The sequence below is a fragment of the Ascaphus truei genome, chromosome 7, assembly GCF_040206685.1.
Source record: "Ascaphus truei isolate aAscTru1 chromosome 7, aAscTru1.hap1, whole genome shotgun sequence".
In the NCBI taxonomy this organism is placed as follows: Eukaryota; Metazoa; Chordata; class Amphibia; order Anura; family Ascaphidae; genus Ascaphus; species Ascaphus truei.
The window spans coordinates 101,131,418-101,145,272 of NC_134489.1; the positions used below are offsets into that span (position 1 = coordinate 101,131,418).

General features: G+C 53.1%; 1 protein-coding gene across 7 annotated transcripts in view; it reads left to right on the forward strand.

The window, feature by feature from the left end:
• The first annotated feature begins 203 nt into the window (after window positions 1–203).
• Window positions 204–13,855, forward strand: part of TNS1 (tensin 1) — a 421,249-nt gene continuing 407,597 nt past the window's right edge. For 4 of the 7 annotated variants that reach the window (XM_075609700.1, XM_075609701.1, XM_075609705.1 and 1 more), the window contains exons 1-2: window positions 204–483; window positions 644–789. In XM_075609700.1, the coding sequence (XP_075465815.1) occupies window positions 679–789 (111 nt within the window). In that variant the 5' untranslated portion in view covers window positions 204–483; window positions 644–678. The remainder of the gene's footprint in view (window positions 484–643; window positions 790–13,855) is intronic. The other 3 variants (XM_075609704.1, XM_075609707.1, XM_075609708.1) reach the window with 1 other exon arrangement.

The following is a 13,855-nucleotide window of genomic DNA, read 5'->3' on the forward strand; positions in this document are numbered from 1 at the left end:
GGGGGGTTTGGATGGGGGGGGGGGAGAGGGGTGTGTGTGGGGGGGAGTGAGGGGGGGGGGTGTGAGGGTGTGATGTCAGGTATTTGAAGTGAATGACACTGAGCCCCTGTGACTTCCTGAAGAGTGGGAGGAGGAGCAGAGGGAAGAGAAAACAAGCAACTTCCACACCAAATACCCCTCCTCCTCCTCCTCTTCTATTCCCAGTGCAGAGGGCAGTGCCCGAGTCCCCATCAGCAGCCAGTGCCAGGAGCACAGAGACAGGCAGCAGCCATGGGAGCTCTGAGTGTCCCCAGCCTGCCTGGCATGTGAATGAGCAGCCCGGCCACTGGCTCTGATCACTTGTCTGGGGTTTGGTTATTGGACAGGTGAGGTGAGCACAGGACCTCACCTGCAGTCTGGGGACTGGTTATAGGGAGAGGGACAGATGAGCTGAGCACAGGACCTCACCTGCAGTCTGGGGTCTGGTTATTGGGAGAGGGACAGGTGAGCTGCGCACAGGACTTTACCTGCAGTCTGGGGTCTGGTTATAGGGAGAGGACAGGTGAGCTGCGCACAGGACTTCACCTGCAGTCTGGGGTCTTGTTATAGGGAGAGGGACAGGTGAGCTGCTGACAGGACCTTCTGGTTATTGGGAGAGGGACAGGTGAGCTGCGCACAGGACCTCACCTGCCAGTCTGGATGGGATGCTCTGTGAGTTTTATCTGTTGTGAAGAAGACCCCCCACAGATGTCTGCAGACCACCAGGATGAGAGCAAAGCCGCGGAGGAAAAAAAGAGGCTCATTTCTAAGGTAAAGCACAGGGATGGGTGTTTCTACCCCATAAACATTTGATATCACCTCCTTTTGCCTTGCGGGACGCCCTGGCAGTGACAGTGTTAAGGTGCACGCACATTACCTGCTTTCTTGGGCAAACCTACTCTGCAAAATTCTGAGCTTGAAAGTGAAATTGATGCCAGAATGTGGGCTGTACCTGGATACCTCTCTGTACACCCCCTTCCCGACTAACCCCTTACACTACCCCCTCCCCACTACCCCACCACCCCACCCCCTTCCACTATCTCACCCCCATTCCACTCCCCCCTCATTCTCCACTCCCCCCTCATTCTCCACTCCCCCCCTCATTCTCCACTTCCCCCCCTCATTCACCACTCCCCCCCACTATCTCACCCTTATTCCCCACTTCCCTCCTTCCCCACTACCTCACCCCCATTCCACTACCCCCCCTCATTCCCCCCCTCATTCCCCACTCCCCCCCCCCCCCCCCACACCTCACTACCCTTTCCCCACTATCACCCTCTTCTTCTCCCTGCTGTGATTTAGATCACACAGGTGAATCAGAGGCACCACAAAAAAACTTTTACATGCACAAATAGCTAAAGGTGCACCCCCTTGCTACCATGTTTTTGCTTTTGTCATTTCGCTGCTATTTATCTGCTGCAGTTTGCACACGTTACAGTACATCCAGGAGCCTCTCATAAGCAAACCTGGTGGAGTGAAAGTCATTTGTTTCTATGGGAATCGTATTTTTCTATCCCCCAAAAATGTGCAGCTTGCAGGCAGGTACCTCTGTCACAATAAGGACAGGTAAGAACCACAGTACATAAAAGAGCTCTGTGAACGGTAATCATAACCAAATATATGGGATTGAATCTTTAAAGCCAAATGGTGGAGCGTTTATGGAGGGGCTTTACTTTAGATACCATTCCATGAATGTAAGATGTCTTATGGCTTAGCACTGCTTAGATAATTTGCCCCTAAATGAATATATATTTGACCAGCTGTGCAGTGCTGCGGTAGTATTTTTGGGTCGGCTCTTTGTTATGTCATGCCCTGCTCGCCTCAGGTATTTGGGACGTGGTTATGTGAGGTATTGGGGAAGAGGTACGGAATGCACAAATTGCAAAAGTACAGATCATCTGCTACATTTGGGACACACTGTGTTTTCTCCCTACTGCCTCTGTCCAAAATCCGCCACATCTGAGTTTTTTTGATGCTTAGATGTAGGACCCCTTAGACCAGGGTGGCCAAATCCAGTCCTCAAGGCCCACCACCAGGTCAGGTGTTCAGGATATCCCTGCTCTGACTGAGCCACTGGTTGAGCCACCTGTGCTGAAGCAGGGATATCCTGAAAAACTGACCTGTTGGGGGCCCTTGAGGAGGCCACCCCTGCTTTAGGCCTACAAATAAGTGCTGATGGTAAAACCATGGGGTCACCTATGTGACTTCCCGAATGCAAAACAGACGCAGAGAATCCTGGGGCACAAGATGGAAGCAGACGTCTTTGGGCGCTTACCTCATATAATGTTAGCATCTTGCCCACCTGAGCATATCCTGCTCTGGGGTTTTCCATGTTTTTTGTTAATCTTGTTTCTCAGGTTACTGTGGCAACCTTTAGACCGCACCGCGCCTCTGGGGACAGCGCCATTTTGACCTCCTGGACACTTAATATCTCAAATGCATATATCTCCTGAAGGGGATCAGTGGGAGTTTCAAAATAAAAACAATGTTGGAAGTAGCAACGAGATCTCATACGGTATATATAAAGGAACGAAATAAGTGTCACTCAGGGCAGGCTGCTGGTGTTACGTTAATGAAACAATCTTACTGCTTACAAGCGGCCGTCTGTTGTTATAAGCTTGATACTTCACACTTCTAATAACAGTAACTATTTCATATTGCACTTTTCTCCCAACGGGACACAAAGCGCGTCACAATGACAGTACAGCGCGTCGTACGCAGCACATAGGAATGTTACAGACAGTCCCTGTCCAGAGGAGCTTGCAATCTATGTTTTTGGTGCCTGTGGCACAGGGAGATAAAGGGACTTGCCCAAGGTCACAAGAAGCTGACACTGGGATTCAAACTGGGTGTCATTGTTTATAGAGTCAGTGTCTTTTTTACACCTTCTAGTAGTCGTATTGATCCTGGAGACGTTGGTTCGTTGCAGGTTGTTATGCCTTTTAGTGGGCCCACACTTGAAGAAGAAACCTGTGAGGTTTCGAAAGCTCTGTACACTATAATTCCATCTATGAAGAAATCCTGTGTTCGTCTCCTAAAGGATATGATACATGCAATGAATCCATACATCTTGCACTGTTTTTTTGTTCTTTGCACAAAGAAGACTTTGATAACTATTCCTCATCATCTCCCAAGCCTGCATTACGTATAACATGATATGGTGCATTTCTGTTCTAGTGAATTGTGATGCAGATCAGGAGAGCTCAACTCCAGTCCTTAAGCCCACCCCAACAGGTCAGGTTTACTGGATATCCCTGCTTCGGCACAGGTGGCTCAACCAGTCCCTGCTTCAGCACATGTGGCTCAATCAGTCCCTGCTTCACCACATGTGGCTCAACCAGTCCCTGCTTCAGCACTGGTGGCTCATTCAGAGGCTCAGTTTTCAACTGAGCCTTTGATTGAGCCACCTGTGTTGAAGCTGGGATATCCTGAAAACCTGACCTGTTGGGGGGGGGGGGGGGGGGGTAGAGAGGCTTGAGGACTGTAGTGAGCACCCCTGGTATAGATCATGATCTGCAATAATAAACATTTCCTCAAGTACCAATTCTATGATAGTAATGAGAACAGCCCGTATTACATTGCACCACACCCCAAGTGTGTTATTGTGAACAATAGCAGAGTGCAACAGTCTGCTTTAATAGAAACATCGCTTTAAAGTTCACTTTTACGCAGTAATCCACCCTTTTTACAGATGTCTAGAATACAATTCACAAGTGCACCGTAAAACTGCGAGCTATACGTGACATAAGAACATCGGTATGTACTGTACTTCTTATGCGTGTATATAATATGTTTTTCGCGTGTCCCGTGCTTTTATGCTCATGTTTCACAGATATCTTGAGGGAATTCTCTTTACAATAAGGAGGCCAGACTTCTCTGCATGATCATAACAGTTTCTTTTATAGCATGTACAATGCAGGAACCAGGAGACTTTGCCCTCCAAAAAGTTTATTAAAAGTTTCTGCCGAGCAGGGAGAATTTATGGGACATGTAGGAAAGCAAAGAAATCTTTTAGCACAGGGCAGTGTTTTTCGGAAGGGGGGGGAGGGGGTCCTTGCGATTTTTTAGCACTAAAATTCTGACGCACCATAAAAATGAAAGTTTAATCTTGGTTAGTACATGGGCACCCAAATATGCGCCATGGAGGATCATGGGTCAGTGTTAATTTGGAGCAAAACAAGCACAAATATAGGGCTAACATTTCACCAGATTTATTAAAGAAAACATCCTACAACTAACTGTTGATTTTTTTTTTCAATACTCGAAACATAAGGCTGTCAGGTGGCTGCTCCAAAAATACTGGACACAATGGTGAAAGGGTGACATGCTCGAGATACACAGCTCCATGCTGTTTCCTCCTCTCCTTGGCCCCACCCCCAGGCTCCTGACACCTCCTCCTGATTGGCTGCATTACCAAGCAACAGCTTTGATCTCTACCTGCTCGGGGAAATCCCGCGGCCCCCACAAGTGGGAGAGGTTACTGTGTCCAGAGAGGTAATACCGGTATACACGACATACATGTCCAGTATTACCTTTAATTTGTTACTGGACAGAGTGTCCAAACACAGGACAGTCCGGTTCAGTACTGGACACCTGGCAACCCTAACCAAGCAGCAAAATGTATAGTTTTTGACCGTTACACAATTCTCTCAGCTTTTAAATAGCCGCTTTGATAGCGAGATATTTAGAAAAAATAGAAAATAATTTCAATGTAAGCAATATTTTATTATCTGGGATACATGTAGCACAGATTTCCTGCTGCTGGCTCTGCTCTACCTTTCCAGCTGGGAGAGTTTGATAAATAATACTGTATCTACTGTACAGTAAGACAAGTTTAAAATGCCCCTCTTATCATGCAGTTGTCAGCACAATAGGCCATTTCGGCCCTTGATAGATGGTTCCTCTTATTGCTCTAGAACTCTGTTGCTGTTTTTTTTGTTGCATTTATGACATTTTAGGCTTCTGGCTTTTCTGTAACTTTATTATAACTTTGGCGGCCGGCATTTCATGTTTAATCCAACCAATGGCCTCCTGTTTTGGAGGGGCATACTTGGGTCAGGAGAAATGTTAAATGATTAGATGAAACTGTTAACTAATTAAATCCCGGGTTAATATTTTCACTGCTGGTGGCCAGCAGAATCTGGCTCCAAACTGTAGTGGATCTTTTTTATTTCACGTGACGGGTTTATTAATGATGGTTTCTATTTTTCTCCCTCTGCAAGGCTGCCCCATAGCCAGCAAAAGGCGTCATTTTTAACTAGCTGTTCAGAATGAAAGTAACCCAAAGTGTTTAATATCACACAGGATATGCTTATAATATCCATGTTAGCGAGTCTTTGATTGGCAGATTTAAAAGGTAGAATAATAAAACGCTTTAGCTTCTCATAACCACTAGATTAGAATAGAATAGAGAGACGCCCTCTGAACAAATGCAGGGGTTGAGTTAAACTCCAGTCTACAAGGACCACCAACAGGTCAGGTTTTAAGGATAGCCCTGCTTCAGCCCAGCTGGCTCAATCAGTCCCTGCTTCAGCACAACGGGCTCAATCAGTCCCATCTTCAGCTAAGGTGGCTTAATCAGAGCCTCCATTTTCGACTGAGCTACTGGTTAAGCCACCTGTGCTGAAGCAGGGATATCCTTAAAACCTGACCTGTTGGTGGCCCTTGAGAACTGGCGTTGGCCGCCCCTTGAGTTATAGTATCAACATCTTCTTGCTGAAAAACGATGGAGAAAACAGAGCTAGATTTATCAGAGAAACATCCGATTTGATTTATTTTTGGATCTGCTTTTCAACGGGGAGACCGATAATGAATAATAATTAGCCCCTACCGAGCAGACAACATGTTTTCCTGTTTTTAATGGGGTGCTTTTTTATTCTGCTTTTTGTTTAATACGTTCAATTATGTATGTAATAACACCATGTTACTGGCTATGACTTTATTGTGAGTTCTGAATCGGAGATGAGAGATAGACAATGTATTCTTTGACTGTAAGAGGCCCAGTGAATGGTGTGTAGGCGTATTACAAACACACAAATACACAATAACCTCAGCATGCTTATCCCCAGTCAGGTCTTGATATGCCTCTGGATGACAGCCAACCCTTGATCTAATTAATATCTTTTAGCATATATTTCTATTATCCTATGCCCTTAATCCAGGGTGCTCAACTCCAGTCCTCAGCCCCCCAACAGGTCAGGTTTTCAGGATATCTCAGCTCCAGCACAGGTGGTTCAATCAGAGGCTCAGTCTTCGAATGAGCCTCTGATTGAACCACCTGTTCTGAAGCTGGGACTAATTGAGCCACCTGTGCTGAAGCAGGGATATCCTGATGACATAATGGGAGGGGGAGGGGGCTTGAGGACTAGCGTTGAGCGCCCCTGCTTTAATCCCTCCCTCTGAGGCTAGAGGGGTATTTGCGGTGTATGCCTTGCATGCTCCTCTGGCAGTGTAGGAATGAACTGAAAGAAAGCGTTACCTAACCTTGTAGCCCCTTCCAAGAGAGAGACCCTGACATTGAACTTGACCTTGCCAGGGTGTTTTAACTTCCCGCATGGAAATGTAGTCACGAGAAATGCCAGACCATTATTCCCAGTGATAAATTCCCTTCTGAAATAAAACAAAAAAAAAGTCAGTAAACCCCGTAATTTTTTAACCCCTTAATTTCCCCTGGTTTTTATTTCTGCATTGTACAGTATGTGTTATGTGTTGCCCTAGAGCTGCACTCGTGTTATTCCCTATCGCAAGAGGAACGCTGTGTGCAAACCCCCCCTGCCTCATTCTTTTTAGTCTCCTGTCCGTTTTTATCACTGGTGAAGTGACAGAGATACGGACGCAGTATAAATGGGATAGTCGGGGTTTAGCCCTGCTGAGGAAGGGATGGGAGCTATGGGGCTATCTATGACCCGTGACTACCAAGAGGTCACATCACAGACACTGACTGAGGAATAACAATAGACCAAAGATGGACAACTCCAGTCCTCAAGAGCCACCAACAGGTCAGGTTTTCTGGATATCACCGATTCAGCGCAGGTGGCTCAATCAGTCCCAGCTTCAGCACAGGTGGCTTCTCCCCTTCTCCTGAGCCGCTCCTTCTCCCCTTCTCCTGAGCCGTTCCTTCTCCCCTTCTCCTGAGCTGCTCCTTCTCCCCTTCTCCTGAGCTGCTCCTTCTCCCCTTCTCCTGAGCCGCTCCTTTTCCCCTTCTCCTGAGCCGCTCCTTCTCCCCTTCTCCTGAGCCGCTCCTTCTCCCCTTCTCCTGAGCCGCTCCTTCTCTCCTTCTCCTGTGCCGCTCCTTCTCCCCTTCTCCTGAGCCGCTCCTTCTCCCCTTCTCCTGAGCCGCTCCTTCTCCCCTTCTCCTGAGCCGCTCCATCTCCCCTTCTCCTGAGCTGCTCCTTCTCTCCTGAGCCGCTCCTTCTCCCCTTCTCCTGAGCCGCTCCTTCTCCCCTTCTCCTGAGCCGCTCCTTCTCCCCTTCTCCTGAGCCGCTCCTTCTCCCCTTCTCCTGAGCCGCTCCTTCTCTCCTCCTGAGCTGCTCCTTCTCTCCTGGGCCGCTCCTTCTCCCCTTCTCCTGAGTCGCTCCTTCTCCCCTTCTCCTGAGCCGCTCCTTCTCCCCTTCTCCTGAGCCGCTCCTTCTCCCCTTCTCCTGAGCCGCTCCTTCTCTCCTTCTCCTGAGCTGCTCCTTCTCTCCTTCTCCTGAGCCGCTCCTTCTCCCCTTCTCCTGAGCCGCTCCTTCTCCCCTTCTCCTGAGCCGCTCCTTCTCCCCTTCTCCTGAGCCGCTCCTTCTCCCCTTCTCATGAGCCGCTCCTTCTCCCCTTCTCCTGAGCCGCTCCTTCTCCCCTTCTCCTGAGCCGCTCCTTTTCCCCTTCTCCTGAGCCGCTCCTTCTCCCCTTCTCCTGAGCCGCTCCTTCTCTCCTTCTCCTGAGCCTCTCCTTCTCCCCTTCTCCTGAGCCGCTCCTTCTCCCCTTCTCATGAGCCGCTCCTTCTCCCCTTCTCATGAGCCGCTCCTTCTCCCCTTCTCCTGAGCCGCTCCTTCTCCCCTTCTCCTGAGCCGCTCCTTCTCCCCTTCTCCTGAGCCGCTCCTTCTCTCCTTCTCCTGAGCTGCTCCTTCTCTCCTGAGCCACTCCTTCTCTCCTTCTCCTGAGCCGCTCCTTCTATCCTTCTCCTGAGCCGCTCCTTCTCCCCTTCTCCTGAGCCGCTCCTTCTCCCCTTCTCCTGAGCCGCTCGTTCTCCCCTTCTCCTGAGTCGCTCCTTCTCTCCTTCTCCTGAGCTGCTCCTTCTCCCCTTCTCTTGAGCCGCTCCTTCTCCCCTTCTCCTGTGCCGCTCCTTCTCCCCTTCTCCCCTTCTCCTGAGTCGCTCCTTCTCTCCTCCTGAGCCGCTCCTTCTCCCCTTCTCCTGAGCCGCTCCTTCTCCCCTTCTCCTGAGCCGCTCCGTCTCCCCTTCTCCTGAGCCCCTCCTTCTCCCCTTCTCATGAGCCGCTCCTTCTCCCCTTCTCCTGAGCCGCTCCTTCTCCCCTTCTCCTGAGCCGCTCCTTCTCCCCTTCTCCTGAGCCACTCCTTCTACCCTTCTCATGAGCCGCTCCTTCTCCCCTTCTCCTGAGCCGCTCCTTCTCTCCTTCTCCTGAGCCTCTCCTTCTCCCCTTCTCCTGAGCCGCTCCTTCTCCCCTTCTCATGAGCCGCTCCTTCTCCCCTTCTCATGAGCCGCTCCTTCTCCCCTTCTCCTGAGCCGCTCCTTCTCCCCTTCTCCTGAGCCGCTCCTTCTCCCCTTCTCCTGAGCCGCTCCTTCTCTCCTTCTCCTGAGCTGCTCCTTCTCTCCTGAGCCACTCCTTCTCTCCTTCTCCTGAGCCGCTCCTTCTATCCTTCTCCTGAGCCGCTCCTTCTCCCCTTCTCCTGAGCCGCTCCTTCTCCCCTTCTCCTGAGCCGCTCGTTCTCCCCTTCTCCTGAGTCGCTCCTTCTCTCCTTCTCCTGAGCTGCTCCTTCTCCCCTTCTCTTGAGCCGCTCCTTCTCCCCTTCTCCTGTGCCGCTCCTTCTCCCCTTCTCCCCTTCTCCTGAGTCGCTCCTTTTCTCCTCCTGAGCCGCTCCTTCTCCCCTTCTCCTGAGCCGCTCCTTCTCCCCTTCTCCTGAGCCGCTCCGTCTCCCCTTCTCCTGAGCCGCTCCTTCTCCCCTTCTCCTGAGCCACTCCTTCTCCCATTCTCCTAAGCCGCTCCTTCTCTCCTTCTCCTGAGCCGCTCCTTCTCTCCTTCTCCTGAGCCACTCCTTCTCTCCTTCTCCTGAGCCGCTCCTTCTCCCCTTCTCCTGAGCCGCTCCTTCTCCCCTTCTCCTGAGCCGCTCGTTCTCCCCTTCTCCTGAGTCGCTCCTTCTCTCCTTCTCCTGAGCTGCTCCTTCTCCCCTTCTCTTGAGCCGCTCCTTCTCCCCTTCTCCTGTGCCGCTCCTTCTCCCCTTCTCCCCTTCTCCTGAGTCGCTCCTTCTCTCCTCCTGAGCCGCTCCTTCTCCCCTTCTCCTGAGCCGCTCCTTCTCCCCTTCTCCTGAGCCGCTCCGTCTCCCCTTCTCCTGAGCCGCTCCTTCTCCCCTTCTCCTGAGCCACTCCTTCTCCCATTCTCCTAAGCCGCTCCTTCTCTCCTTCTCCTGAGCCGCTCCTTCTCTCCTTCTCCTGAGCCACTCCTTCTCTCCTTCTCCTGAGCCACTCCTTCTCCCCTTCTCCTGAGTCGCTCCTTCTCCCCTTCTCCTGAGCTGCTCCTTCTCTCCTGAGCCGCTCCTTCTCTCCTTCTCCTGAGCTGCTCCTTCTCTCCTTCTCCTGAGCCGCTCCTTCTCCCCTTCTCCTGAGCCGCTCCTTCTCTCCTTCTCCTGAGCCGCTCCTTCTCTCCTTCTCCTGAGCCGCTCCTTCTCCCCTTCTCCTGAGCCGCTCCTTCTCCCCTTCTCCTGAGCCGCTCCTTCTCCCCTTCTCCTGAGCCGCTCCTTCTCTCCTCCTGAGCCGCTCCTTCTCCCCTTCTCCTGAGCCGCTCCTTCTCCCCTTCTCCTGAGCCGCTCCTTCTCTCCTTCTCCTGAGCCGCTCCTTCTCTCCTTCTCCTGAGCCGCTCCTTCTCCCCTTCTCCTGAGCCGCTCCTTCTCCCCTTCTCCTGAGCCGCTCCTTCTCCCCTTCTCCTGAGCCGCTCCTTCTCCCCTTCTCCTGAGCCACTCCTTCTCCCCTTCTCCTGAGCCACTCCTCCCCTTCTCCTGAGCCGCTCCTTCTCCCCTTCTCCTGAGCCGCTCCTTCTCCCCTTCTCCTGAGTCGCTCCTTCTCTCCTTCTCCTGAGCCGCTCCTTCTCCCCTTCTCCTGAGCTGCTCCTTCTCCCCTTCTCCTGAGTCGCTCCTTCTCTCCTCCTGAGCCGCTCCTTCTCCCCTTCTCCTGAGCCGCTCCTTCTCCCCTTCTCCTGAGCCGCTCCGTCTCCCCTTCTCCTGAGCCGCTCCTTCTCCCCTTCTCCTGAGCCACTCCTTCTCCCATTCTCCTAAGCCGCTCCTTCTCTCCTTCTCCTGAGCCGCTCCTTCTCTCCTTCTCCTGAGCCACTCCTTCTCTCCTTCTCCTGAGCCGCTCCTTCTCCCCTTCTCCTGAGCCACTCCTTCTCTCCTTCTCCTGAGCCGCTCCTTCTCCCCTTCTCCTGAGCCGCTCCTTCTCCCCTTCTCCTGAGCCGCTCGTTCTCCCCTTCTCCTGAGTCGCTCCTTCTCTCCTTCTCCTGAGCTGCTCCTTCTCTCCTTCTCCTGAGCCACTCCTTCTCTCCTTCTCCTGAGCCGCTCCTTCTCCCCTTCTCCTGAGCCGCTCCTTCTCCCCTTCTCCTGAGCCGCTCGTTCTCCCCTTCTCCTGAGTCGCTCCTTCTCTCCTTCTCCTGAGCTGCTCCTTCTCCCCTTCTCTTGAGCCGCTCCTTCTCCCCTTCTCCTGTGCCGCTCCTTCTCCCCTTCTCCCCTTCTCCTGAGTCGCTCCTTCTCTCCTCCTGAGCCGCTCCTTCTCCCCTTCTCCTGAGCCGCTCCTTCTCCCCTTCTCCTGAGCCGCTCCGTCTCCCCTTCTCCTGAGCCGCTCCTTCTCCCCTTCTCCTGAGCCACTCCTTCTCCCATTCTCCTAAGCCGCTCCTTCTCTCCTTCTCCTGAGCCGCTCCTTCTCTCCTTCTCCTGAGCCACTCCTTCTCTCCTTCTCCTGAGCCACTCCTTCTCCCCTTCTCCTGAGTCGCTCCTTCTCCCCTTCTCCTGAGCTGCTCCTTCTCTCCTGAGCCGCTCCTTCTCTCCTTCTCCTGAGCTGCTCCTTCTCTCCTTCTCCTGAGCCGCTCCTTCTCCCCTTCTCCTGAGCCGCTCCTTCTCTCCTTCTCCTGAGCCGCTCCTTCTCTCCTTCTCCTGAGCCGCTCCTTCTCCCCTTCTCCTGAGCCGCTCCTTCTCCCCTTCTCCTGAGCCGCTCCTTCTCCCCTTCTCCTGAGCCGCTCCTTCTCTCCTCCTGAGCCGCTCCTTCTCCCCTTCTCCTGAGCCGCTCCTTCTCCCCTTCTCCTGAGCCGCTCCTTCTCTCCTTCTCCTGAGCCGCTCCTTCTCTCCTTCTCCTGAGCCGCTCCTTCTCCCCTTCTCCTGAGCCGCTCCTTCTCCCCTTCTCCTGAGCCGCTCCTTCTCCCCTTCTCCTGAGCCACTCCTTCTCCCCTTCTCCTGAGCCACTCCTCCCCTTCTCCTGAGCCGCTCCTTCTCCCCTTCTCCTGAGCCGCTCCTTCTCCCCTTCTCCTGAGTCGCTCCTTCTCTCCTTCTCCTGAGCCGCTCCTTCTCCCCTTCTCCTGAGCTGCTCCTTCTCCCCTTCTCCTGAGCCGCTCCTTCTCCCCTTCTCCTGTGCCGCTCCTTCTCCCCTTCTCCTGAGTCGCTCCTTCTCTCCTTCTCCTGAGCCCCTCCTTCTCCCCTTCTCCTGAGTCGCTCCTTCTCCCCTTCTCCTGAGCTGCTCCTTCTCTCCTGAGCCGCTCCTTCTCTCCTTCTCCTGAGCTGCTCCTTCTCTCCTTCTCCTGAGCCGCTCCTTCTCCCCTTCTCCTGAGCCGCTCCTTCTCTCCTTCTCCTGAGCCGCTCCTTCTCTCCTTCTCCTGAGCCGCTTCTTCTCCCCTTCTCCTGAGCCGCTCCTTCTCCCCTTCTCCTGAGCCGCTCCTTCTCTCCTGAGCCGCTCCTTCTCTCCTTCTCCTGAGCCGCTCCTTCTCTCCTGAGCCGCTCCTTCTCTCCTTCTCCTGAGCTGCTCCTTCTCTCCTTCTCCTGAGCCGCTCCTTCTCCCCTTCTCCTGAGCCGCTCCTTCTCTCCTTCTCCTGAGCCGCTCCTTCTCCCCTTCTCCTGAGCCGCTCCTTCTCCCCTTCTCCTGAGCCGCTCCTTCTCCCCTTCTCCTGAGCCGCTCCTTCTCCCCTTCTCCTGAGCCGCTCTTTCTCCCCTTCTCCTGAGCCGCTCCTTCTCCCCTTCTCCTGAGCCCCTCCTTCTCCCCTTCTCCTGAGCCGCTCCTTCTCCTGAGCTGTTCCTTCTCTCCTTCTCCTGAGCTGCTCCTTCTCTCCTTCTCCTGAGCCGCTCCTTCTCCCCTTCTCCTGAGCCGCTTCTTCTCCCCTTCTCCTAAGCCGCTCCTTCTCCCCTTCTCCTGAGCCGCTCCTTCTCTCCTTCTCCTGAGCTGCTCCTTCTCCCCTTCTCCTGAGCCGCTCCTTCTCCCCTTCTCCTGAGCTGCTCCTTCTCCCCTTCTCCTGAGCCGCTCCTTCTCCCCTTCTCCTGTGCCGCTCCTTCTCCCCTTCTCCTGAGTCGCTCCTTCTCTCCTTCTCCTGAGCCACTCCTTCTCCCCTTCTCCTGAGTCGCTCCTTCTCCCCTTCTCCTGAGCTGCTCCTTCTCTCCTGAGCCGCTCCTTCTCTCCTTCTCCTGAGCTGCTCCTTCTCTCCTTCTCCTGAGCCGCTCCTTCTCCCCTTCTCCTGAGCCGCTCCTTCTCCCCTTCTCCTGAGCTGCTCCTTCTCCCCTTCTCCTGAGCTGCTCTTTCTCTCCTGAGCCGCTCCTTCTCTCCTTCTCCTGAGCCGCTCCTTCTCCCCTTCTCCTGAGCCGCTCCTTCTCCCCTTCTCCTGAGCCGCTCCTTCTCCCCTTCTCCTGAGCTGCTCCTTCTCCCTTTTCCTGAGCCGCTCCTTCTCCCCTTCTCCTGAGCCGCTCCTTCTCCCCTTCTCCTGAGCTGCTCCTTCTCCCTTTCTCCTGAGCCCTCCTCCCCTTCTCCTGAGCCGCTCCTTCTCCCCTTCTCCTGAGCCCTCCTTCTCCCCTTCTCCTGAGCCGCTCATTCTCGCATTTCATGGGACAATAAATGTTGGTGATTGCAGAAGACCACTATTAAGGTCCATATTGAGTAAGTGGTGCTAATTTATAAGACACATTATGGCACCATTTAAGGGAATAGGCTATGAATTGTTTTACGGCTTAGCACCGCTTTGAAGATATGGCCCTAAACACATTTTCAAGCTTATCTGATATTCCTTGTGTCAAACAAGAAACATGTTGACGTTCTTCTCCCGTTCTGTCAGGTACAGGTGTTCACCGGAGCGGAGTCTTGCTATAATAACCGCAAGAAGTAACCTGGTTAATTAACCATTACACCCCCAAAAAAGGCCATTAATCTCATCCAGTGGTTTATACCATGTGGGCAACTGCTGCTTCACATGGCTTCACCAACGCCAGTGCCAGTTTCTTGTGAATTTACTGAGCGGTGCTATGTTATAAGGCACCCTATGGCACTGTACAGCCCCTTCAAGAGAATGGTGTCTTACTAAGTAGCACTACTTAGTAAATACGGCCCTGTTAGTGAAAGGAGATCCTTGCCCCCCTGTCCTTTCTTTTCCCCTGTACCTCAGCCTGT